The sequence below is a fragment of the Arvicola amphibius genome, chromosome 6 (genome assembly GCF_903992535.2).
Source record: "Arvicola amphibius chromosome 6, mArvAmp1.2, whole genome shotgun sequence".
In the NCBI taxonomy this organism is placed as follows: Eukaryota; Metazoa; Chordata; class Mammalia; order Rodentia; family Cricetidae; genus Arvicola; species Arvicola amphibius.
Window position 1 is genome coordinate 44,895,902 of NC_052052.2, and position 23,619 is coordinate 44,919,520.

A 23,619-nucleotide genomic window follows, 5' to 3' on the forward strand; every position below is an offset into this window, starting at 1 on the left:
ATTCTCTCCATATGTGAGCAATTTGTGTTTGACCTTTAACAAATGTCCTCTAGGCAGATGACTTACCATCCCTGAGCAAGGCCACAGCGTCATTTCACATGCACGCAAAGACTTGAAAGCGCCGTAAAAATAAACGATCCATGCTACAAGAGGCCTTAGCCGGCAGAAGAGCTATTGCAGCCCTGTAAACGTCAATGCCCATACATTCAGAAACCCCACTGGCTCACTTTCGTGCTAGATTCATAGGAACAAAATGGCAAACACACATGGTTTAGTTGTTAAGCTGCCAGCTTTGAATCCTGGGTAAAGGTTAGGCCAGAAAAAGGTACTCAGAATCACATGAGCAGTGTGTATTTAAAGGTAGTGTCTCTTTCCAATGCCTGATCTTAGGCACTACAGACACATTTACTATTAAGCATCATGTATATTTAATAACATAATGTCTACTTTAGTGTCCTTAAAAGCCTGTATTCCACTTTATAGTTTCCATTATTGAAGAGCCAATGTTCAGTTCTCCTGCAATTTTGTAAAGTGCAGGCAACCCACAAGAGCGTCTAGATTTAGTCTGTGGCCCCGTGGGACTATGGTAATTATTATGAAATCATTAATTCTTCCTCAGCACTTTCAACTGTCAGGTGCATGTAACAGTAATTGCAGTTAATGAACGCTGCTCAATTTATTAAATGTAAAATGAAAACCAGTATTATTTTATATGCAGTACTGAAGTATATTAACATTCATCATTTTTTGTGTGTGTGCCATGTTAAATTATCCTGTCCAGAATGTCACCATATATTTCTAGAAATTTATCAAAAAGAGCAACCTAGGGAATTCTATCTCTCCAACTAAAAGAGAAATCAAAAGAATTAGTACCCAAAGTAATATTTAGTCAACATCCATGTTTATGTGAACCACACTCAACTGCGGTTTTGGAGAAACAAGGTTCTTTCTTGGGCTGCCCTCCTCGCTACCAGTCCTCGCAGGCGTGATGGAAGCTTCCAGCTGTTTCAGTTGTCCATCTTGTTTCCTTCTCACAGGTGTTGCTAGTAGAACTTTCCGTGGAGAGAGACTGACAGCTTGCTTCACGATTTGAAAACACCGGGAACGCAAGCCTCGTGTCGGTCACTCAAAGTAAACGGCATAGACATTTGCCAGAGCAAAGAGAGTAGAATTTCTGAGCGCGTAGGATGAAACGGTATCACTTTTAGGATTCCAGAGGCATCTGCTGCCAATAAGGATGCTCTGACCATCTCGTTGACCTATGTAAACGGTCACAATTAGTTTATACCGGGGAATCATCAATTCTTTGACTTTGGCTTTAATAACCTAGACGTTGTTTTTTTTTTTTAAAAAAAAAAAAAGAAAAAGAGGAAAAAAGAAAGAAGAAAAGGGGGTGTTTAGTCACATAGCTTTTAAAATTGTTTAACATAAAAGGGTAATTTGGGAAGGATGGAGGGGACAAAGAGGAGGAAGGCAGGGAGGATGGGGGCACAATAGGAGAGGGGGGTGTGATGACACACGTGTGTGAAAAAGCCGTAATGAAGCTCATCACTTCGTAGGTAGGCTAACTTTAAAAATATGAAAGGAAAATTGTTTAAAGCAAACAGCATGGTGCATGGTAGATACTTTCAATATCTCACAGAACCATAAGTTAACTTTCTTTCAAGTACTGTCCTCATGGGACCAGGAAGCCAGAAACAAAATGACAGCATTAGCCATAAGCTGACCTTTTCTGAGATATACAGGAAGCTAGTCATCCGTTGAACTGAATTCAAGGGTCCATCACACCACCCTATGAAAATCTAGACTAAAAGATGGCCTCCCTTGAAAGAGCGTTGTAACCAGGGTTACCTTGTGTTTTCAAACCTAATGAGGGAAACATACTGTGAAATCTCCTGCCACATAATTGAATTGAGCATTTATCCCAGAGTTTGTTATAAAAACTGAAGCAGAAGAAACTATTATAAAATGCACTGTAGTTGATAAAACTAGAAATATATTTAAAGACCACAATGTGTATAATTGATAGCATTCAAAGAAGTTGCTGTGGCAAGGAGACACCGTTGTAAAAATGTTGTGTATTTTCCAAAAATAAGTTCTAAAAGTGAAACGGTTTTTGGTTGAGGTGATGGCTCAATGGTAAAGCACTTGTTGCAAGTGTAAGGACCTGAGTTCAAGTCCCTGAGACCCAAGTGATGAAATTCAGGGATGGCAGTGGGCATTGAGGATTACAGCATACCTACAGGGACACGGGGGCAGAGACAGGACCCTCCTGGCTGACTCATCTTATGCTGTACTGAACAACAGAAAGACCTTTTCTCAAACAAGGTGGAAAGTGAAGATTTACACCCAAGATTGTCCTCTGAGCTCTCTATGTGCAGTGGCATGTCCATGCCCAGAGTCACACACGCAAACATGCACACATACTATACATACACATCATACAAACATACAGAGTGATTTTTTTAGGTGGCGTGGAGCTGGAGAGATGGCTCAGCAGTTAAGAGCACTTTCTACTCTTGCAGTTTGGTTCCCAGCACTCATACCAGGCAGCTATAACTGCTCATAGCTTCAACTCTAGGCAATCTGAAGCCCTCTTCTGGCCCCTCCAGCCTTTGCACACCTTCCCCTCCCTCCCCCCTCACACACACACACACACAAATAAAAATATAATATTTTTTTAAAAAAAACAAGTGAAATAGTTTTGTACAGGAATAAATTTGTTACAAATTGCATACGTAATGATGGTTTTAGACAAAAGCTTACCATATACACATGTACCTATTCACATAGGTAGTGTATGCTCTAATACCTATTTTCATTAAATCAAAGTATACCATTTGACTGATCACAAAGAAGAAAGTGGATTGACTTTCAGCTAATATTGTGGTTCTAGCGAACACTGGGCCAAGCGCACCGTACCTCCGAAACTGTCTTAGTCATCTGTCTGCAGAAATCTGGGTCATATTCTGCTTCTTGTAGGTAGGCAGTTAGCACATCTTTCAAAATGCCATTGACAGTGGCCACAGGAAAATGCCTGGTGGGACCTGGAAATACACCCGGAATGTCTTTAGAAGTCACTTCTAACCATATCCATCTACCTTATAGGTTCACAAGAGAATATTGAAATGCGAAGGCCTTTAGTAACCTGGGTGAAGTCCAGCTAAGGAGGTTAGAGCTCTGAATTCAGGTCAGACTCTTCTGAGGGAATGAGCGGGCAGTGAGCTCTGAATTTACCAGGCCACCTTGCAGTGAGTTCTGTTGCGCCTCGCACTGCAGGCTCCTCCTCATCAACTGCCAGTGCTGGTGGCTGCTTACGTCAAAGCCTCAACACCTTCTAACCGGCCCCTCAATGTTTACACCCCACCCACATCGCTCTGGTCCATCATCTGCAGCCAGAGAACTTGCTTGGAAAAACCCAGATCTTAAGATGACATATTCCTTATGGGGTCTACAGTTGTGTGCCTACTGGTCCTATGCCCTTGTTCCAGCCCCCATAGCTCCCCATGTGCATGCTGCTCCTGCCTGGTGGGCTCCATCTGTCATGGAGAGATGCTCATGTGTCTTTACCCTTGTCCACTCTTCCAAATGGACCACCATTCCCCATCTGCTCAGTTAAGAAATAGCTAGTTTCTCACCCGAGGTACCAAACATCTCTCTTTTTTTTTTCCAGACACACGGGTCTCCTGGATCCTAAATCCTAATCCACCTGAAAGCAGGTAAGGCATACTTGCAATTCTCTCTAAGGGAAACAGAGGCCAGATCGGGGCAAGGGAGACAGAGTAGAAGGTGTGGTGCTTGCGGACAAGTCTGATGGTTTGAGTTTAATCTCTGAGACCCACAAGGTGGAAAGAAAGAACCTACTTCCAAAGGTCGGCTGGCCTCCACGTGACTACCTGCCACACGGTTGTGTGTTTGTGTGCACAAATGTATACACAGGAATCGATGTACTAAAAATAATAAACTGTTCAAAAATTTAAAAGAAATGTAAGCAAGACAGGGTTTATCCCCTCTGAGAGTCTAATTCAATGCTTAGGGATAATTTCTGGTTTTAGTGGACTTAAGCATTTTCTAGATAATAATCACTACACAAATAACAGTTACTTTTTGTTGATCATATTCTCTATGTCAGGGACTGTGACAAGCATGGGTTTGCTTTATGATATCTTCCAGACATCTTTGAAGGGACACTCACACTTATATCTGCCCCACAGATGGGAAAATAGAGGTGGAAGTCCAGAATCCCAGAGTAACAGAACTAGGAATGGATGCCCAGATTTATCAGGCTTTAAAATTTATATTCGCAACCACATATCAGCCATATTTGGATCAAAGCTTCAGATAAGTGAGCTCCACCCTGGTATTCCAGGAATTAGGTACATCATCATCCTGGTTTCTGCCCAGACAACTACGTGGCATACACAGGTGCTCTGGCTTGGTAGGTAGAGGCTGGATTATTGTTGAATTAATAAGGAGGAAGAGTTTGAACCAAGAACGCTATCCAATCCTCTTTTAGTAGTTAACATTATCTGTTAGTATTTATTCATGTTCCTATGTCAGGTAGAGGCTAAGGGGAAAAGGTACACCAGAGTTAGGACAATTCCAAGTGAATTTAATGAAAGTTCTCTTCTGGGATATCTGAGAGAGACAGGGAAGTCACAAGTGATAAGGTCGTTCCCCTCTACCAGTGGAAGCATGCCACCCCAGGCCTGAACAATCCAGCAGGGAGCTCAGATTAGAGCCCAGGAGGGCTGCATGAAGATGACTCCCTTAAGAGCACTATGTCCTTTGGCTGAGAGTTGTAACCAGTCTGAGATGAGGCCATGGTGGGGCACCAGGGAGGTAAATCCCCAGGTCTCACACGGCTTTCATTCCTCCTGAAGGTTCCTTGGCTTTACTCGAGAGAAGTCTACGGCTACGACTGTAGTCCATTGAGGTCGGTCTCCTAAGGCTCATTAAAGAGAATGTTTATTTTGATGATATAAGAATGATTTAGTTCCATTTAAATCAGGGTAGGAAAGCCAGACATGGTGGTGCATGCCTTTAATCCCAGCACCTAGGAGGCAGAGGCAGGCTGATCTCTGTGAGTTAGCAGCTAGCCTGGTCTACAAGAGCTAGTTCCAGGACAGGCACCAAAGTTGCACAGAGAAATCTTGTCTTGAAAAACCAAAAAAAAAAAAAAAAAAAAAAAAAGAAAGGAAGGAAGAAAGAAAGAAAGAAAGAAAGAAGGAAAAGAATAGAATTGTACCACTAATCTGTACTAAATTAAATGGATTGTGTCATCCAGAGAGATACCCTATCCTTTTTCATTCCTACTCCTTCTACCAAGCACTCATATCATATGACCTTCCTTGACCAGTATATCGGTCAGCACAGTGCTCCCCCATCCCACCCATGAGAGCAGCATGTTCCCCTCTAAATGGATTCTCTCCCCCTTGTAGTCAGGGGCTCTATCACTGCCACCTGTGAGCCCAAGTGCGGAGCATAAGTGATTGGCTCAGGGGTGACAGAGCTGTAGGCCCAGCCAAAACCCTTCCTTAAACGTTTTATTTCATAGCAGAAGTAGGTATAAAAACAAACCAGCGTCTTGCTTGTAGCAAAGCAATAATTTCTAACCTTTAGGAACTGCCATAGGGCACCTCCAGGCTGGAAAGAAGGCAACAGTGGGAGAAGGAAGTTGGCACACATCAGCCAAGGAAAGAGCATCTGCGATGCTTGGAGCAGTTCCTAGCAGGTCCCAGGGGCTGCTGAGTACCAAGTCCTTTCTGAGCACAGCACATCCTGTTAGCTCACAAACACGATTCCACCTTTAAAACGATTTTTCTACACAGTAACGAAAACTCATTCTTTATAACCTAATGGTCTTTTCCCTTTATGTCCAGAATCCTCTGTCACTGTGCTCAGATGGAGTCCCAGACACTCAAAGGGACAGAGCAAGACAAAAGCCCCAAGCTACTTTCAGTGAGAACGAATGCAATCAACAAACCCTTTCCTCTTCATTTTGAGGCAATTTTTTTCCCTTGAGGAAAAGGTTTTACATTTCAAAAGATCTAAAAAAAAAAGAGAACAAAACTTAAGAAACAAACAAACAAAACTAGATTCAAGGGAGAATAACGAAAGCAACAAATTGTCCCACAGCTTCCTCCAACTGGGAGAGCAAAAATTACTCTAAGTTTGGCCTGGAGGCACAAGCCTGTCATCCCATACTCGGGAGGAGGTGCAGGCTGGATGATCAGGACTTCGAGGTGCCCTTGGTAATGCAGAAAGTTTGAGGCCAGCCTGAGCTATCTCAGACAAAAACAAAACCAAGAGTTACTTTACATTATCTTGTGCTAGGACTTAAGGAGATAAAATAGATTTCAAATAGCTAGGACAGGGCGTACCAAGTCATAAAGCACTCCTTAGGTAGTGGTTGAGGTGGTTGTTTCCTGAAGAGAGGGTAAAAGAGGATTTGTCAGAGCGCCAAGCCTGGAAGATAGCAGAGCATATAAGTAGGAGACCTGATGGCCCTACACAGGAAGGACCCTGAGAGATCAACAGGTTATTGGAAAGAAAACTTGATACCAGAGACAGGGTTTGAGACTCTCACAGAAACTGAAACCCAAGAGTCTTTCTCTCTCCCTCCCTCTCTTCCTTCCTTCTTCCCTCTCTCTCCCTCCTTCTCACCCGCCTCCTCCTTCCCCCACTAGTCAATATTTTCCATTAACTGGGCTTCATTTTCTGTCTCTGTGTGTGGTGGCAAAGTTGGCTACTGTGGCAGGCACTCTCCATTGCCAACTTCCCTGGGCTTGGGCTCACCGGGTAAGCGCGGCTCTAGGCACGTCTCTGAAGGTGTTCCCGGAGGAGGTGAACAGAGGGAAGACAATGGCAAGCTGAATGAATGACACCATCCCTTTGACTACTGTCCCAGACTTAATAAAAAGGGGAACATTAAAGAGCTGCCAGAGCACCCGTAGTTACCTCTTCTTCCACCTGATCTGCCTAGATGTGAGCAAGCAGCCCCCTACTGCTGTGCCTTCCTCACCATGAACTGGACCGTTAAACCACGAGCCAAACAAACCCTTTCTTCCTTACATTGTTTTCGTCCAGTATATTGTCATTAAAAAATAAACTGAAAGCTCTTCATTGTGAAATTCACAGTCGCTATCTCTAAAAAAAAAATCTGCTACCTACCTTTAACTTGAGCACCTACAAAAGCCGGGTACAAAACCTAGTCCATAATTTGTGGGGGGGAGGGGGTCACACTGAATCAAACAAGAGGTCTTCGTGCTTGGTTTTCCCTGGGAAGGCCCTAGCCGTCCCTTTTAGCAACAGTTATAGTGAATGGGAAGCAGACCATCAGGTGATTTATGCATAAAGCAGCCAAGATTCCAGAATGTTTTGCTTAACTATCACCTTCCTGGGCTTCCTTGAAACCTGCTTTCAAGGTCAGGTCGGACGCCGCAGCCTGTGATTTCCTTCCACTCTCTCCTCTCTGCGGTTAGGGAGCAAAGGTAACTGGTGTTTTCTCTAAGAAGCACAGCTCCCCTTTCGTATTCTTTCTTCCCCTCATGGACTATATCCATGTTTCGTTTATGACAGCTGTAATCATCTTGATAAAAGGACAAACACACCGTAACTTAAGATGTGTTTAGATGGCGTGGGCAATGATAGCGGTGGTGGTGAGCTCTCAGCCACTGAGCCATCTCTCCAGCCTCGACGATAAAAGTTTTCCGTGCTAGATTAAATCTGCTTTTCAAAGGAGCCAGTCAGCGCTACTAACAAACTGTATTTCCAATTGTACCTGCTTTGGGGTTTATTTTGCCTGTGAAACATACTCTCGGGCTTTTAGTAAAGATTTTCTATCAGTTTGATGGAGTTCTGGCCAGAAGAGTGGAGATAAAAGTGACAGTCACCTTTATTGGGAAGGTCAGCACTTCTGAAACTTTTGTTTGGCTGAAGAAGTTGTATAAAAACAGAAACAAAAACAAAAAAAAAGCCCAAACAAACAAACAAAAATCAAAGAAGCATAGGCATTTGCATTTAAACTGCTTTGTCTTGTTGCAAAGGTATTCCGGACTTTTCTTCAGCACACAGAGACTCAAAGTCACAGACTGCCAATGATTAAGAACCTCTGGTTGATAAACCAGGCGATGGTGGACCACACCTTTCGTCCCAACACTCAGGAGGCAGAGATATAGATCCCTGAGTTTGAGGACACCCTGGCCTATAGGACAAGTTCCAGGACAGCCAGGGATTTACAGAGAAAACCCATCTCATAAATAACAAAACAAAGACCAAACAAACACCTCCCAAAACAAAACAAAAGATAGAAACTTTGGTTGCAAGTTGGAGAAAACTTGACCCAAACTCAGGTTGCTGACTGAAAGGGTTAAGGGCCAGCCTTTGGAGTTAGGTACGCCACTGAAGTGAACTGGATGGTGGGGACATTTACTGTCCACTGCGAGCAGTGTGAAATCCTACCAGACTAATTCTGGAGCCTGCAGAATTGGAGTCGGGGTGTCAGCCAGCCAGCACAACGACATTCCCATCGTGTAGATGCATCTAAAGTTACAGAGTGTTTGTCCTCCTTTTTTCTAAGTAATTACAGCTCCTCAAAATGAACCAAGAGTGTGGCCGAAGAGAGGGATGGAAGGGGCGGCTGAGTTACTCATTCCGATAGTCTTGGGACCATTTGAAGAAAACTGGCTATAAGGCCTAGCTGGGTAGGGTGATAGGTTATAATTTTCCTGGGGCTAAGAGGCCACAGGTGGAATTACCCTGGCCCACAGAGTCTTTTCTTGCTCCTTGGTAAGTCTCTATGGAATTTATGTAGGGCGGTAATTATATATGAATTCGGATAATCACAGGCAGGCACACCCTTAAAGTGAACAAGTAGTCTGTGAAACGTGAGTGGGAAAAGACATTTGTCGGGGACTCCACCTGGGAGCATAGGGCAGCTGTGACAATCCTGGTTTTCAAAGACCCCCAAACCTCAACGGCAGTAGATAAACATCTCCGTCAACAGGGGACCACGGTCATCTGCCTCTGCACGGAGGCATTTTTTTGTCCTCCACGGTCAACAACAGTGGTTGTGTATTCCATTCATAAATACTCAGTGAATTCAATCGTATGTTATTCTATTATATACATTTATGGCTTTCAGAGATTCGCTTGAGGTTTAGGAAACCCTGCTTTTTGTTTTCGAATCTTTTTTTAATCTTATAGAAAGTAAGTGTTGCTTCGATTTTGGAAAGCAAGACTCTAACTCGAACGTACCACCAACTCTCTCAAGTTAAGGTCACTTATCTAGGCCTGAAGACCTGTACAGGGCTCTGGCTAAAGTGGCACAGGTCACTGAATTAGAAGTTTAGCACATGAGCAGCACACCTAGTTGGTAGGTGTTTTCCATGCGAACTGTGAGGCGAGAGGCTTCATCACGCAGGCTGGGCTCATCCACGTGAGACACAGTGCTGACGGAACTGAAAGCAGAGGAGGAAACAGTAATTAGCATCATCTCAATGCTAACAAGACGTAATATTGCTTTAAGGGAGTATGCTTCCATATACAGAATTCGCTGAAAGTTCCCAATAAGCCCTACAGAAATAGCCCGATGACATATTTAAAGTTGGAACCACGTTAGAGATGGGAACACTGAAATGTAGAGAAGTTACTGGGTTGGAGTCTCAGGGTCATGGTGGAGTCCGGAGCAGGTGCTCCTGGGCTGATTTGTGTCTTTGGAGTAAGTGGAGTGAGTGTTCCAAAAGCCATCGCCAGTGGTGTCCCTAACAAAGACTGAAAAGCCTATCCCACAGTAAACACAGCTCACAAATGGCACTTGGGGGTATAAAAAGCAGCTTACAGTGTTGGGAAACAAATCCGTACAGACAAAGGGTATTATACAAAGCTCATTGTGCTAAATTCCACCAAATCCCTTCAGAATAAAAAAGAAATGGGAAACTCATCTATCTATACAGTGAGAGAAACCACAAGTCACCCAAACTGTAAGAGTCAATCAATGTCAGCCGCCTTTTTCAGTGTGAAGAATGGATCTCCATGGCAATTTGAGCTGATCCAGGTGCTGAACGAGAAACCCAAGCAAGGAGGAGCTCCCAATGGGCACTGTGTAATTCAACCTAGCTCAGAGAAAACCAAGTGAGACCTAACAAACCTACAGCGCTCTGCCCCAAATTCCCTCCACCTGTGAAGATGGACGTTAAGACAGATGCCATTTCAAAGGCAATGATATGCCCCTCCTCGCCTCTCTGCCCCTCCGCTGTGTGTGTGTGTGTGTGTGTGTGTGTGCGCGCGCGCGTGCGCGCGCATGCTTGTATCTGTGGGTGTGTATGTGTGTTCAGAGTGACTATTTCTCCAAGTAAAGGCTATATTTTAGCTCTCATTGAATAAGAAAGAGTTATTTGGGTTTTGTTTGTTTTTTTGAGATAGAGTCTCACCAAGTAGCCCTGGCTGGCCTTGAACTATGTAGACTAGGCTGCTCTTAAACTTACAGAGATCCACCTGCCTCTGCCTTCTGGGTGTTAGGGTTAAAAGCATGCAAACACCATGCCCAGCTTATTTGTTTTTTAATTATTGGGTTTTTTTTTTTCTTCTGCCTGTGAGAAGTTTAAAATGCTTAGTTTGCAGATGTTTGGAATTAGTGGAATCTATGAACTGACGTTTCAAAGAAATCACACTTAGTCTATTTTGAAAAATAGTTCAGGACAGTACGGTTTGTGGGACAAATTAAAGCTCACTCACAAAGTCCAAGAACATGATGACATTTTGGCTGCCTTTGTCGCAATGCATCTTTGTGGTGGCAATCCCGTTTTCTTCCTTCTAACACCTGCCTTTTTTTTTTTTTTTTCTGCAGCCGTTTAAAGTAGCAACCAACCTGTTAGGCCATTGTGGTTACAGGTGTTGTGGGCAGGACTAAAGATGACAGGCAGCCTCTGCCTGAGAAACACACCCCTGCGGCGTAAGCTTGGGATTTGGTAATAAGTCTGCGTGCCCAGTATTGTGCGTGCTGCTTTCAATCTGGCAACACCACCCCCACCAGCGATTTCATTTCCTCTTTCGGTATCCTTTGATGCTGTAAAGAGGTCACCATTCTGTCCATTTTAGAGAGAAAAGAAGGGAGGCCAAGCACGTGTAGAAAAGGCAGACTTCAATTTCAAACCTTCCATTTATCGTCCAGTAGAAAAGTCTAATGTGTGATTGCCCCAGACAGAACGGAAAAGAGGCGGGAACTACTGGGTCTAATCAATGGCTGCAGTTCAGATATACGTGTGTGCACAGCACCCAGGAAGCCTTGGCTGAGACCTCCTCTGTCTTATATAGGTGTCACACTAAAAATTCCCAGGAAACAGAGCTGATGCACAGCTCAAATTAGTTGGGTTTAAAATTCAAAAGGAACCATCATCCTCATCATTGTTTGGCTCCGTGTTACTAAAGACTAGTCGTCTGTGCACTTTATATGATTGCTATGAAGATGGTGTCTACTGGGCAGCTTACAAAACCCAAGGGTTGAAGTCTGATGTATAGTTTGGAAGCTTTGCAGCCTTGTCTGTTTTTGAATTATTGAAGATGGTTTTTGTTTGTTTCGGACGTGCGTGCTTGTGTGTGCGTGCGTGTGTGTGTGTGTGTGTGTGTGTGTGCTCTCGCAAGTGTACACAGAAGCATGTAGACGCCTGAAGTTGATGTCCGGTGTCTTCCTTGATCCTCTCCTCCTTACTTACTGAGGCAGGCTCTCTTGCTGAACCCCGAGCTCCCTGATTCGTCTAGTTTGGCTAGGTAGCTTGCTGTGGGGGTCTCCTGTCTTTGTCCGTCCTGCTAGTCCCCTGCTATTATAAGGTAGTCCTTATGTCCACCCAGCTTTTATGGGTTCTGAGAATCCAAACCCCAGTCCTCAAGTACGTGTGGTGAGGGCTCTACCAGCTGAGCTGCTCCCAAGCCCCCAGGGTCTTTGTCTTTGCAGTCATCATGTAAATACTGTATGCACATTGTAAAACATGTAAAGCACATGAAAAAAGGAGAGTAAAATTTCATGTCACTAACTCCAGTGCTTGGATAAACACTTATGTTAAAAAAATGTTCTTGAGCCGGGTGGTGGTGGTGCACGCCTTTAATCCCAGCACTTGGGAGGCAGAGGCAGGCGGATCTCTGTGAGTTCGAGGCCAGCCTGGTCTACAAGAGCTAGTTCCAGGACAGGCTCTAAAGCCACAGAGAAACCCTGTTTCGAAAAACCAAAAAAAAAAAAAAAAAAAAAACAACAACAAAAAAAAGTTCTTGAGTATATGATGTGACATATGCGATCTTTTTCTTTCTCTCTCTTTTTCTTTATTTTTTCTCTCTCTCTTTCCTCTTTCTTTCTTTCTTTTCCTTCCTTCCTTCCTTCCTTTCTCTCCCTCTCTCTTTCTTTTTTCTTTCTTTCTTCCTTTCTTTCTTTCTTTCTCTCTTTCTTTCTTTCTTTCTTCCTTTCTTTCTTTCTTTCTGCTTGAAACTGTATCCTAGAACATTTCCATCCTCAGTAGCAAATATGCAGCCGTATTTTAAATATCAGCTTAATATTCAAACATTTTGCTTAACCGTTACTTCTCCAGGCCATTAAGTTGCTCCCAGTATCCCCTTACTGTAAGGAATCTATAATCACCATGTAGCAGGGACTGCTGTTCCCTTTACTGTAAGGAATCTATAATCACCATGTGGCAGGGACTGCTGTTCCCTTTACTGTAAGGAATCTATAATCACCATGTGGCAGGGACTGCTGTTCCCCTTACTATAAAGAATCTATAATCACCATGTGGCAGGGACTGCCGTTTTCTTTTCAGCATCGTTCCACTCCTTTCTGGGTACCAGAGCCCTAAACTGTGGGAAGATTTCTGCCTAATGAAAAGCAAATCCTCAGTCCCTTTCTGTGCTGCTGGGGTTCCGTGGCTTGTGAACCACTCTGTGAAGCAACCGCAACTGTCTGGGTAGAAATTTGGGAAAGATTTCTCAAAACAAAACAACATCAGAACTCCAAATCAACACATTTTGAGTTAACCAATAGGAGTCTCTCTTCAGTTTCCCTTGTTACTAAATTGTGTGTGATGGTAGGGGTCGCAGCAGCTTCTTGACCTTGTAGGTAGTGGATCAGAGCGATGGGAGCCTGGATCTCTAAACTGCCCCACTGGGCTTCTTTTCTATAGGAAAGTATGTCTGTCTAGTTTGTTAGGGCACTGCTTTGTATTCGTTTTTAAACGAATTATCAGAGACATTAGATGTAACAGATACAGTCTCTTGTTGAACAGAGTCTATTGGCGCACAAGGCAGGAAGCTGTGTGAAAGAGAACTTGCAGTCATTTTTGCTAAGGCCATGAGGCCTTGAGAAGATTGTAGGTGTTTTACTGGAAGCCTGGATACCTTGGCTACACAGAGGAAAAAGGTTTGGGGAACCTATTGCTTTCTAACTCTTCAGACTGACCATGTCTCCAGTGGACTACACTTTCGTGAAGCATTTTAAGAAACTTTATTATTATTTGAAAGTACACATACTCTCTCTCTCTCTCTCTCTCTCTCTCTCTCTCTCTCTCTGTGTGTGTGTGTGTGTGTCTGTGTGTGGTCTGTGCATCTGTATGTCTGTGTGTATCTGTGTGCGTGGTCTGTGCACCTTTCTCTCTGTGTGTGTATGTCTCTGTGTGTGGTCTGTGCATCTGTGTGTGTGTGTGTGTGTGTGTGTGTATGTCTGTGTGCGTGGTCTGTGCACCTTTGTGTGTGTGTGTGTCTGTGTGCATGGTATGTGCACCATTCTCTCTCTGTGTGTGTCTGTGTGCGTGGTCTGTGCATCTGTGTGTGTGTGTGTGTGTGTGTGTGTGTGTGTGTGGAGGGCTCTTCTGGTAGACCAGTACATGATCTTAACCACTGAGCCATATCTCCAGGCTGAATTTTTAACTTTTGGACACTATTTTTTATATTTGTCTGTTTTCCAGTATGAAGTTGTAGTGGTTTGAATGAGAATGTCCCTTGTAGCCTCAGGCATTTAAACTCTTGGTCCCCAGTTGGTGGCCAGTACTGTTCGAGAGAGGTTTAGGAGATACAACCTTGGCAGAGAAAGTATGTCACTGGTGATGGACTCTGAGAACTTAAGGCCACACATACTCACGCTTTGTCCTCTCTGTTTCGTCCTTGTGGTTCATGGGGTGAGCTCTCAGCACTTTGCTGCCATGCCTCCTGCTGCCTGCTATGCCTTTCTGCCATGATGGGCACTTGTTCCTCTGGAACCTTAAGCTCAAATAAACCCTTCCTTCTATAGGAGGCCTTGACGATGGGGTTTATCAGAGCGATAGATAGGATAGGAGGCAGAGCCTCCCTGAAGCTAAGTCAGTACTTTACTCATCGTCAAGAATCAAGGTCTGATAGTTTGTACATTAGCCTGTGATGGACTGGAAATGGAGAAAGGAAAGAGAATGAGGAAAACGTTAAAATAATATATTTGGCACTGGAGTGGAGACTTGAGGAGGAGAATAAGACATCAACAATGCTTGCAGTGAGAGCAAGAGCCATTAAACATGGGGCCGGAGGGATGCTCAGTGGTCAAGAACACTGACCGCTCTTCCAGAGGACCCAGCTTCCATTCGCAGCACCCACATGGCAGCTCACCACTGTCTGTAACTCTGACACCCTCACACAGACATAATGCAGGCAAAACACCAGTGCAAATAAAATAAATAAATAAATCCTTAAAAAATTAAACTAGAATGTGAGCTAGGTATATTTTTCTTTTTTTCTTTTCCTTCTTTATTTCTTCTTGTTTTGGGGGAGGATTGTTTTGTCTGGATGTATGTCTGTGAGCCATATGCATTCTCACTGCCCACAGAGGCCAGCAGAGAGTGTTGGGTCACTTGGGACTGGAGTTACAGACTCTGTGAGCCACCCTATGGGTACTGGAGATCAAACCTGGTCCTTTGAAAGAGCAGCCCCTGGCTCATACCCACCAGCTCATTTTCCAGCCCGGCGGTAAGGTTTTAGAAATCAAAGAGCCCCTATATTTCAAAAGCAAGGAGCTGTCAATGTCAGCCCAGAACACCAGCTTACACCCGAGTAAGTATTCTGTGTTGATCTGCAGCCCCACTCAGACTGCTTGAATTGCTAGACAATCACATGACATGCTCATTAAGTGCATTTAAACTTTCAGTGGGAGGTGTAAACACAATATATCGACTACATGTCTCAGGGCTACAAGTGGATGAGGTCCAGTTCTGTGATTCAAATTGCCCATGATAATCCTTCCTGACATACAGTCTCGTTGCCAAGAGAAAGCTACAGTCAGTTTTATCTTATTAACAATAAATTAATTGAGACAGGAGTACTTGCTATGTAGTACTGATTGGCTTGGGATTTGCTAGGTGGACTAGATTGGCCTCCAACTCTCTGTGATCTTCACGTTCTGGCATCGGGCGTGTGCCAGAAATCTGATCTAAAACCTGGAATTTCTGACAGGAAAAGAGAAAGGGTGTATACCTTTGCCTCAAAAAATATTTTCTAATGGAAATGTGTAAAGTTCATGTAAAAATCCAGTCATGAGCTGCAGTTGAGAACAGGCATAAGCTCCTGGGTTATTACTGGCGGAAACCCACGCCCCTCAACGGCGCCTTCAGAAGGGGTGGGAGCTTGTCATTAAAGTCATGTGCTGCCCCCAAGTGGACAGACTTCACAGTGCACAGAGAACAGAGGCTATAGGTTCTGTATGCCTTTTAAAGCCTTTCAACAAGTATTTATTGCTACAATGTGTCAGAAAGAGTCGCGAGTGAGGATAATACAAAAGAAAGTTAGACTGCTGTGCTCTAGAAGCATGATGTACAGCAGATTAATGTAAAATATACACAGAACCTGCTTCACTGGGGACTAAGAACATCTATGGGTTCTTTTTTTTTTTCTTTTCTGATTTATGTTTAAGACCAAAAGCAGGCCAATTCTTTTTCTAGCAATAGATGGTGTTTCTTGTTCGGAAGCACTAATTTTGTGGAAATTATGCAGTTTTATGACATTTTATCCCATTTGGTCCATCTTTCTAGAAAGAGAAAGGTTATAATGGAAACAGAAGTTGGGAGTTTTTCATAAATTAGAGAAATAAGAGAACAGCAGGGGAATAGTCTCATGGGATGTATTTTTCACGAATAGGAGTGGTTTTGAAGGACAAAGACTACACCTACCTCCCGTGCAAAGCCCAGCCCTGGCCAGATGGAAGGAGAGCTAGAGTAGTAGCGAACAGGACAGAACCACCATGAGTGTGGGCGAAAGGCTAGGACCGAATCTTGAAGTTGAGGACCAGTGCTCATCTGAGAGGAAGGGAGGTGATGGTCAAGGCCAGATGATGGAATTCTCCAGCAGGCCCAGGATGCGGCATAGTTTCAAAGCCACACTGCAATCATGAGCCAGCGGTGATTCTGGGAGCATCTGAGCCCTGGCTACCACACCTCACTGTGAAGTCATCAATGAGGGGTGTGGCCATCACAGAAGTCCGAAGCAGAGGAAACAATTGCTCTCCTCTCTTCCCAGGCTTCTTTCTTTCTTCTCCCTCCCTTGTCATCTTTGGAAGAGATGTCAAACCAACTTTTAAGAAGGAGGCTAAAATAAAGCTTGCTTTGTACTAAGTACTCAGAGAAACACTTTCTATAAGTTGTAAAGTCATCGTACAAGTCACCCTGGACTTAATGTATGCACAGACTCGTGAGTCCAGTTTGTTTGAAAGCAAAAGGACGTACTTGCTCAAGAATTCACATAATGCAATAGTAATGTTCACTCACTGATCAAAATAGTTACTGAATGACAGTTTTGTGTCCAAGTCTGTCTTTGAGATGTTCTACCAGGAGAAACAAAAGGCAACTAAGCTTCTTGCATCTATAGAACTTACATATTTTATTTTACTTTGTTATTGTTCCCCATATGATGTGTGTGCTGAGTAGCCAGATCCATTTTTATTCTCACTTGCCTCAGCATTGTCTGGCATCATCTCTCTCCGTGTTTTGCTATCAGGACAGGTGCAGAAGGGCACCTTGTTCTCAGTTACACATCTCTGGTTTCCATTGTGCTGTGGGCATCTCTTCCTGCTCTCCTTGTGCCCTTTAGGTTTTCCTCTGGACACCGTCATGTTCTTTGACTCTGTTTAAAACTGGCTTCTTCTTTTTTATTGTTAACACACAACTCTATATAAACAAACTCTAACAGGCTACTAACTCTGCTACTATAGAGTTTGTTAAGATACGACGTCTTGTGGAAGTTCTATTTATGAGAAACGTTTTAGTTTCTCCCTGGTTTAGGTGTTTATGTTGAGATCTCATTTAAGATAACTTTCCACTAGGTGTGGACATGGATAACTATAATCCAAACACTCAGGAGGCTAAAGTGGATTATGGATTCCAGGAAGCACAGGGTGGTGGTGGTGTGGGGGATGGGTGTCCTTCTAGAACAGAGAGGTTCTCCGATGTTTTCTTCTGTGTGCTTTATATTCATCCTCCACCTTCCATCTGGAGTACATCTGTGTAAGCGGTACAAGGTACCAGATCAGCTTCATCTCCCTCCTTGCAGTGAGAGACTTCTTCTAAAACAACGCGAGACACAAGAACCCAAACCCTCAAATGTCCAAGGCCATGGTGATGCATGCCTCTTCTCTCAGAGCTAAGAAGGCAGAGAGGTGTGAGGATCACTGCAAATTTGAGGTCAGCCTGGTCCAAATAGTGACTTACAGGCTAGCCTGCCTTAAAGAAATCATCTATCATTTCCCCATTTATAAATTGGGGGTAAAATAGAATCTTCTCTATTTAATCCATGGTTTCCCACAAAAGGCACAGGGAGGCTGCTGTGTTCCACTAAGAAACATGACATTCCAGCTTCTCCATCTCTCTCTCTCTCTCTCTCTCTCTCTCTGGGACGAAGCTGTTTCTCAACTTGATGCAGAAGGCATTATACCACATACTCCCCCTTTGGTTTTCTATCTTCCAGCGTTTCCCCTCAGGGGTCAACAGAAAGGATAGCCTGACCTCACTTCTGATGTGAAGGTTCATGGGTTGTAATCTTAGAATAAATTCATTCTATGTAAAATTACTTATTCACTGTCTGCCCAAGCAGTATCCTACAAAGCCCAGAGGGGCAATGCTTTCCAATTGGATCTTTCACTGAACTACCTAGCTGCTGTGGAGCCATTCCCAAGTAACTCTCAGCTGGCTGGAATGACAGAGGTCTCTATGTTCGATCCCTTTGCTACTTCTCTATGCCTGATGTGTGTGATACAACAGCAGACATGTGCTACAGGCTCACTGTGTCTTGGATAAGTAATTGAAGGAAGTCAATACAGTGTGGCTGACCTGCTAGGCTAGATAACGTCAATGCATTTTGGTGGAGAATGTGGGGCCACACAGTTTTTGTTCCATGAATCATGGGAACTGAGGTTTGAGGCAAGAGAAAAATTCTGTAGTTTCCGACATTCATCCAAACCTACAGTAGAACAACTGGCTTCTGAACGAATTTGCCTGGATAGCATATCACATTAGCTAGAGAAGGTAACTTGACCTCAGGGTTTCCGTTTTCACTGTAAGGACATGGGATGAGAACATCCGTTCAAACACTGCCCAATGTCTGCCAGGGGGTGAGTCTCCAGTGAGTAAACCACCATTGTGAATGTCTGCCTGGACTTATGAGTAGGAACCGCAAGGTTCTGGTGAACAAAGGGGACCAGGGCATTCATGTAAATTACACACAGATTGCCACTGGAAAGGGGAATGGTGCCCACACCTGTTTAGTAGAGGAGACATTGACAACCTTTCCACAAGAGGTTAAATAGTGGGAACTTTGGGGTTTGTGGGCCTTAAGCCTTTTGTTGCTGTGGTCCCTAAGCCGCTGGAGACACTGCATTGAGGAGGCAAGCCATGACCTAAAAACTGGATTTATGGAACCTGGAGTTTGGGTTTCTACCAATATTTGCAATCCACAAAACCGTGCTTCTTTAGATTTTGATTTTAGCTATGGAGTAAGCACTCCTAGCTAGGAAGCCATACCCAGCTGTGTTTCAGACTGTGCTTGGTCCTTGGCCATTGCTTCCCAGCCTGTGACAAGGCTTCCTGGAAGCAGAGCTGGGGCTGATGATAAGGGTTCCAAAAGTGTTTGCTGGTATTCTCTTCTTATAAATTGTCTACATGAAAAGTCAAGTTCAGATTTCCCAATGGGGTGGATGACAGCTGTTCATGGAAAGTCACATGCCAACATGTGTTTTAAGGGGGTAGAAAGAGGGGGCTCAGCTTAAGAGTCTTCATATTACTTCTGTATATAGTGGGATCCTTCTTGATTCAAGCTACTCAGATAATAAATGACTTTATGATCAATCTGGGCAGCAAAGACACCACCTTATAAATAGATGCTTCTTTTTTCTTTAATGAAACTTAAGAAAATATTATAAAACATAACTTGAATTAAAAAAGATCCAATTCTAAAACAGATGACAATGATTGCATTGAATATACATTAATCTTTTTCTCACAACACAGGAGGCCCTTCAAATTTTATTATGCCTAGAATGACAGTTAAACATCAGTCCCAATGGAGAGGACTGAAGACATAAAATTCAAGATGAAAGGGTAAATCCATGCTATTCTTACACCACATTCTCAAATAGGTCTACCTTCACTCTTATTTTTTTTTAAAGATTTGTTTATTTACTATGTATATAGTGTTCTATCTGCATGTATGCCTGCAGACCAGAAGAGGGCGCCAGATCTCATTACTGATGGTTGTGAGCCACCATGTGGTTGCTGGGAACTGAACTCAGGACCTCTCGAAAAAACAATCAGTGCTCTTAACCTCTGAGTCACCTCTCTTACCCCTACTCTATTTTTTTCTTTGCCTTCCTTCTTAATGTGTTTACTGCTACAAAGACAAGTGAATTCATAGTGCATTGAAGGAACTAAATTAAAAACTCACCCCATATAGGTCTACAAAGGAAGGGGGAACCAGGATGAGAGAGACAGAAAGAGTCTCCATTTTAGTCTGAAGGAGGGTGTGGTCAAGCTTAGGTATTTAGTCAGCTTCCTGAAGAGGAGGAAGGAAAAGGAAAGAAGGCAGAAAGAGAAGAGCATTTTATACAAGGAGTGGGGTTCCAATCAGCAGTGGCTGGAGCCAGATAGAGCGCTGAAGAGGAGCGGATATGGCCAGAGGGCAGCATGCAGGCCGGACCAGGGATGATGGTGCCGTGAGAACTGGCAGGCATCTGTGGCCCCTTGAGACATACTCTGGCTTTGGGACTGTATCCTTAACCTAAGGGTCTCAGCTATTTCACAGAAATATAGCAAGAATGAGGGAGGCCAAGCAGGGTCAATGCAGGAGACTAAATGAGATGATGTTCAGGTCCTGAGTGCCCTTCAGGAGATGATTATAATACAGAAATTTAGATTTTGAAAAAAATGGTTTCGAAATTATTTTCAAGAAAAAGGTCCATCATTTTCAGACACACTGTTAGTGTCAAATCATGTCTTCATGTGAGAGCCACTAAGATTTCATAACCTTTCTGCCAGTTGAAGACTCGTATGAAAGAGAATCACCAATATCATAAGAATTGTGGTTTGTAAAGAGCAAACCAGGGCTATGAGTTGGCTCAGTGGCTAAATGCCCTTAGTGATATGTCTGATGACCCGAGCGGGATCCCAAAACACTTGTGGTGGAAGGAGAGAGCCCCATCTTGAATGTTGTCCCTTGACTGCCACATACATGTCATGGTATGCCAACTCCCTGTCCCCAAGTAAATAAATATCAACGAGTCTTTTTTGTTGTTGTTTTTTTGAGACAGGGTTTCCCTGTAGTTTCTAGAGCCTGTCCTAGAACTAGCTCTTGTAGACCAGGCTGGCCTCGAACTCAGAGATCCGCCTGCCTCTGCCTCCCGAGTGCTGGGATTAAAGGCGTGTGCCACCACTGCCCGGCTCCAACAAATCTTTTTAACTTCCCCCTTAGTCTTGGTAAAAGTCAGTGTATGTGGGGGAGCGAATTTGGTCTTTGGTCTTTGAATGAGGCTACACTTTTAAAGCCATAGGGTCATCCTATCAAATTCTTTCTTCCTTTCTTCCTTCCTTCCTTCCTTCCTTCCTTCCTTCCTTCCTTCTTCCTTCCTTCCTTCCTTTCTTTCTTCCTTATGTATATAGTATTCTGCTTGCATGTCTGCCTGCAGGCCAGAAGAGGGCACCATGTCTCACTATGGATCATTGTGAGCAACCATATGGATTTCTGGGAATTGAACTCAGGACCTCTGGAAGAGCAGCCAGCACTCTGAACCACTGAACCATCTCTCCAGCCCAATTCTATCAAATTCTTAAGTGGTCTTGATAAACAAGTAAACTGCATATGGGTGGCAATTATTTTTAAGCATATTTTAAAAAGAGCATGCGGCTGCCTTGGTGACTTGGGTCTGTAGCACCAGCAGCTTGGGTGATGGAGCAGGGAATGGAATGTTTAAAGCCCACTGTTGGAACAGAGAGGACCCACGGCCATTCTGGACGACTGAGCAACCCTGTCTCAAACTTAAGCATAAAAAGGAGGGCTGGGGCCGGGCGGTGGTGGCACACGCCTTTAATCCCAGCACTCGGGAGGCAGAGGCAGGCGGATCTCTGAGTTCGAGGCTAGCCTGGTCTACAAGAGCTAGTTCCAGGACAGGCTCTAGAAACTACAGGGAAACCTGTCTCGAAAAACCAAAAAAAAAAAAAAAAAAAAGGAGGGCTGGGGTGTAGCTAGTGGCAGAATGCTTACCTAGTGTGCAAGAGGGTCTGGGGTTAATCACCAGTGCCCAGCCCTCAGTAGACAGAGAGCGTTCACGGGAAAACGCTGGCAACAGCACAGCTGAGGATCAGAAGCAGGATCCGATCCCTGTAGCGCCCCTCCTTCTGACTCAGGCTGGGGTTACGCTTCTGTTTTCCTCAGCTTCCCGTACGTGAAAGAGGGAGATTGTGTTTGCAGCCTACGAACGTGTAGGCCTGAAAGGGGAATGGTAAGTAACTATAGGTGTAAATGCAATCACTCTGGCGACCAAAAGCTTCAGTTTCCACAACCCGCATTCATTCTGCTCTGCTCTGCAAAGCGTTAGTGCTTCCCAGACATGGTGTTAACATGGGGTGTTCTGGAAGCTGACTGACCACTTTCTCGGGTAATCTGTTTCGTCTCTTTGCCATGATGGTCAAAATGGAATGCCGTGGGAATATTAAAGATGGATTCATTTTTTTTAAGAGTGCAAATGCTACAAGAGAGCCAAAAAGTATTTATGACCTTTGACTCATTAACTATACTGCTGAGAACCAAGTAGAGAATTATTATCCAGTGAAAAAAGAAAAAAGAAAAAACAATTTGAAAATGTCCAATAGTCTGCGAATGATTACCTGATCCTGATCACAAATTCACAAAATATTATGTAGCCATTTAAGAGGACAAAGATTGAAAACAGTATAACATTTGTATTAAATAGTTGCTTTGTATATGTACATACAATTACAAAATGAGCAAACTGTGAAGTTTTAAAATATTGAGGGGAAATTAAGGGACTTGTGAGGGCAGCTGGAGCTGGTCTGCAGGACAGGTGGTTTTTTGTTTTTTGTTTTGGTTTGGTTTTTGCGGGCAAGAGGAAGTTTTCAAAGCTTTACATGCTGCTAGGATCCATGTAAGCCTCCTCCCCCACCGTAAATAACGGCACCAAAGACCAAGGGAGCACTGTGTTTGCCTATACCTCCCCCCCACACCTACTTCCATTCCTAGGAACATGTTTTGCCTGTTGGTAAACATTACTCGGAGTCGGAGGCGCTAGACACCCAGGTACTCACTGTTTAGAGCGCCAACGACCTTCCTTCTGTTGGGACTCATGATTACTTGGGGAGCACACACTCCCTCTTTTCTTCAGTGCAAGAAATAGTTTCTCTTTAGCCAAGGCTGACATCATAACACACTCTAGGGAAAAAAATACTGTGGAAAAAAAAAAAACAAAAGAAAGATATGAAAATCATTTAGTTTCTGTAGCTCAATTTCATCCCAGGTGGAGGACCCAGCTGCTGGTGTGACCCTTTCGAATAGGGATCGAGGTTTTCTGAGAGCGGTAATCTGCAGTGTAGGTGACTTTGTTGTGACTATACAGCTGGGAATAGGATATTTTTTTATGCAAAAGCATACCTAATTCACACAAACAGACATTACTCTGTAGTCAAAATGCTTAGCTGATGGATAGGGAGAAAGTTACCGTGGAAAGATGGGTGTCTGTAGAAAGATGCTATCCTGTACCCCACGTCAATATTTTTATAACTACTCTGCGTCTGATCTTGATCCACGTTTCCGAGTTAAACCACGTTTCCGAGTTAAGCTTTGCCGTTTTGGCTGTGGAGGGAAACGTGGTGCGCAGGTGTGTGCTTGGATGAAGTAGACAGACTAGAAAGGTGTCACTAGGAGCACCCAGTTCTACAGAGAGCTGAGTGTAGGCTACCAGTTTGTTGTAAAACCTGGCCGGACCCTTCAGTGTAAAACCTCAACTTAAAAAAAAAAAGTCTTAACAGACGGAGCTATGAGATCAATCATGGGCCTAAAGCGGTCTCAGAAAGGAACCAGAGGTGAGTTAGCACTGCATTTTGGTAGCTAAGTCTCTGATGGTCA

General features: G+C 43.8%; 1 protein-coding gene across 2 annotated transcripts; it reads right to left on the reverse strand.

Moving 5' to 3' along the window:
- Positions 1-1,122: 1,122 nt before the first annotated feature.
- Dynlt5 (dynein light chain Tctex-type family member 5) lies at positions 1,123-22,915 on the reverse strand. Of its 2 annotated transcripts, none has more exons than XM_038335325.1 (4): positions 22,803-22,915; positions 9,370-9,461; positions 2,923-3,047; positions 1,123-1,326 (listed from the first exon to the last, which is right to left on the reverse strand). In XM_038335325.1, the coding sequence occupies exons 1-4, from the start codon at positions 22,913-22,915 to the stop codon at positions 1,123-1,125; spliced, it is 534 nt and encodes a 177-aa protein (XP_038191253.1). The 2 variants fall into 2 exon arrangements, with proteins under 2 accessions (XP_038191253.1, XP_038191254.1); XM_038335326.1 differs by lacking the exon at positions 22,803-22,915 and adding an exon at positions 14,120-14,214.
- Between the last annotated feature and the right edge of the window lie 704 nt (positions 22,916-23,619).

Coding starts and splice junctions, on each gene's coding strand:
- Dynlt5 (XM_038335325.1), bottom strand. CDS start 22,915: ATGTCAGCCTTGGCTAAAGAGAAACTATTTCTTGCACTGAAGAAAAGA. Junction 3,048..9,369: donor GGAAAACACCTACCAACTAG/GTGTGCTGCTCA, acceptor GTGTATTTCCAG/GTCCCACCAGGCATTTTCCT. Junction 1,327..2,922: donor TGACTAAGACAGTTTCGGAG/GTACGGTGCGCT, acceptor AACAACGTCTAG/GTTATTAAAGCCAAAGTCAA.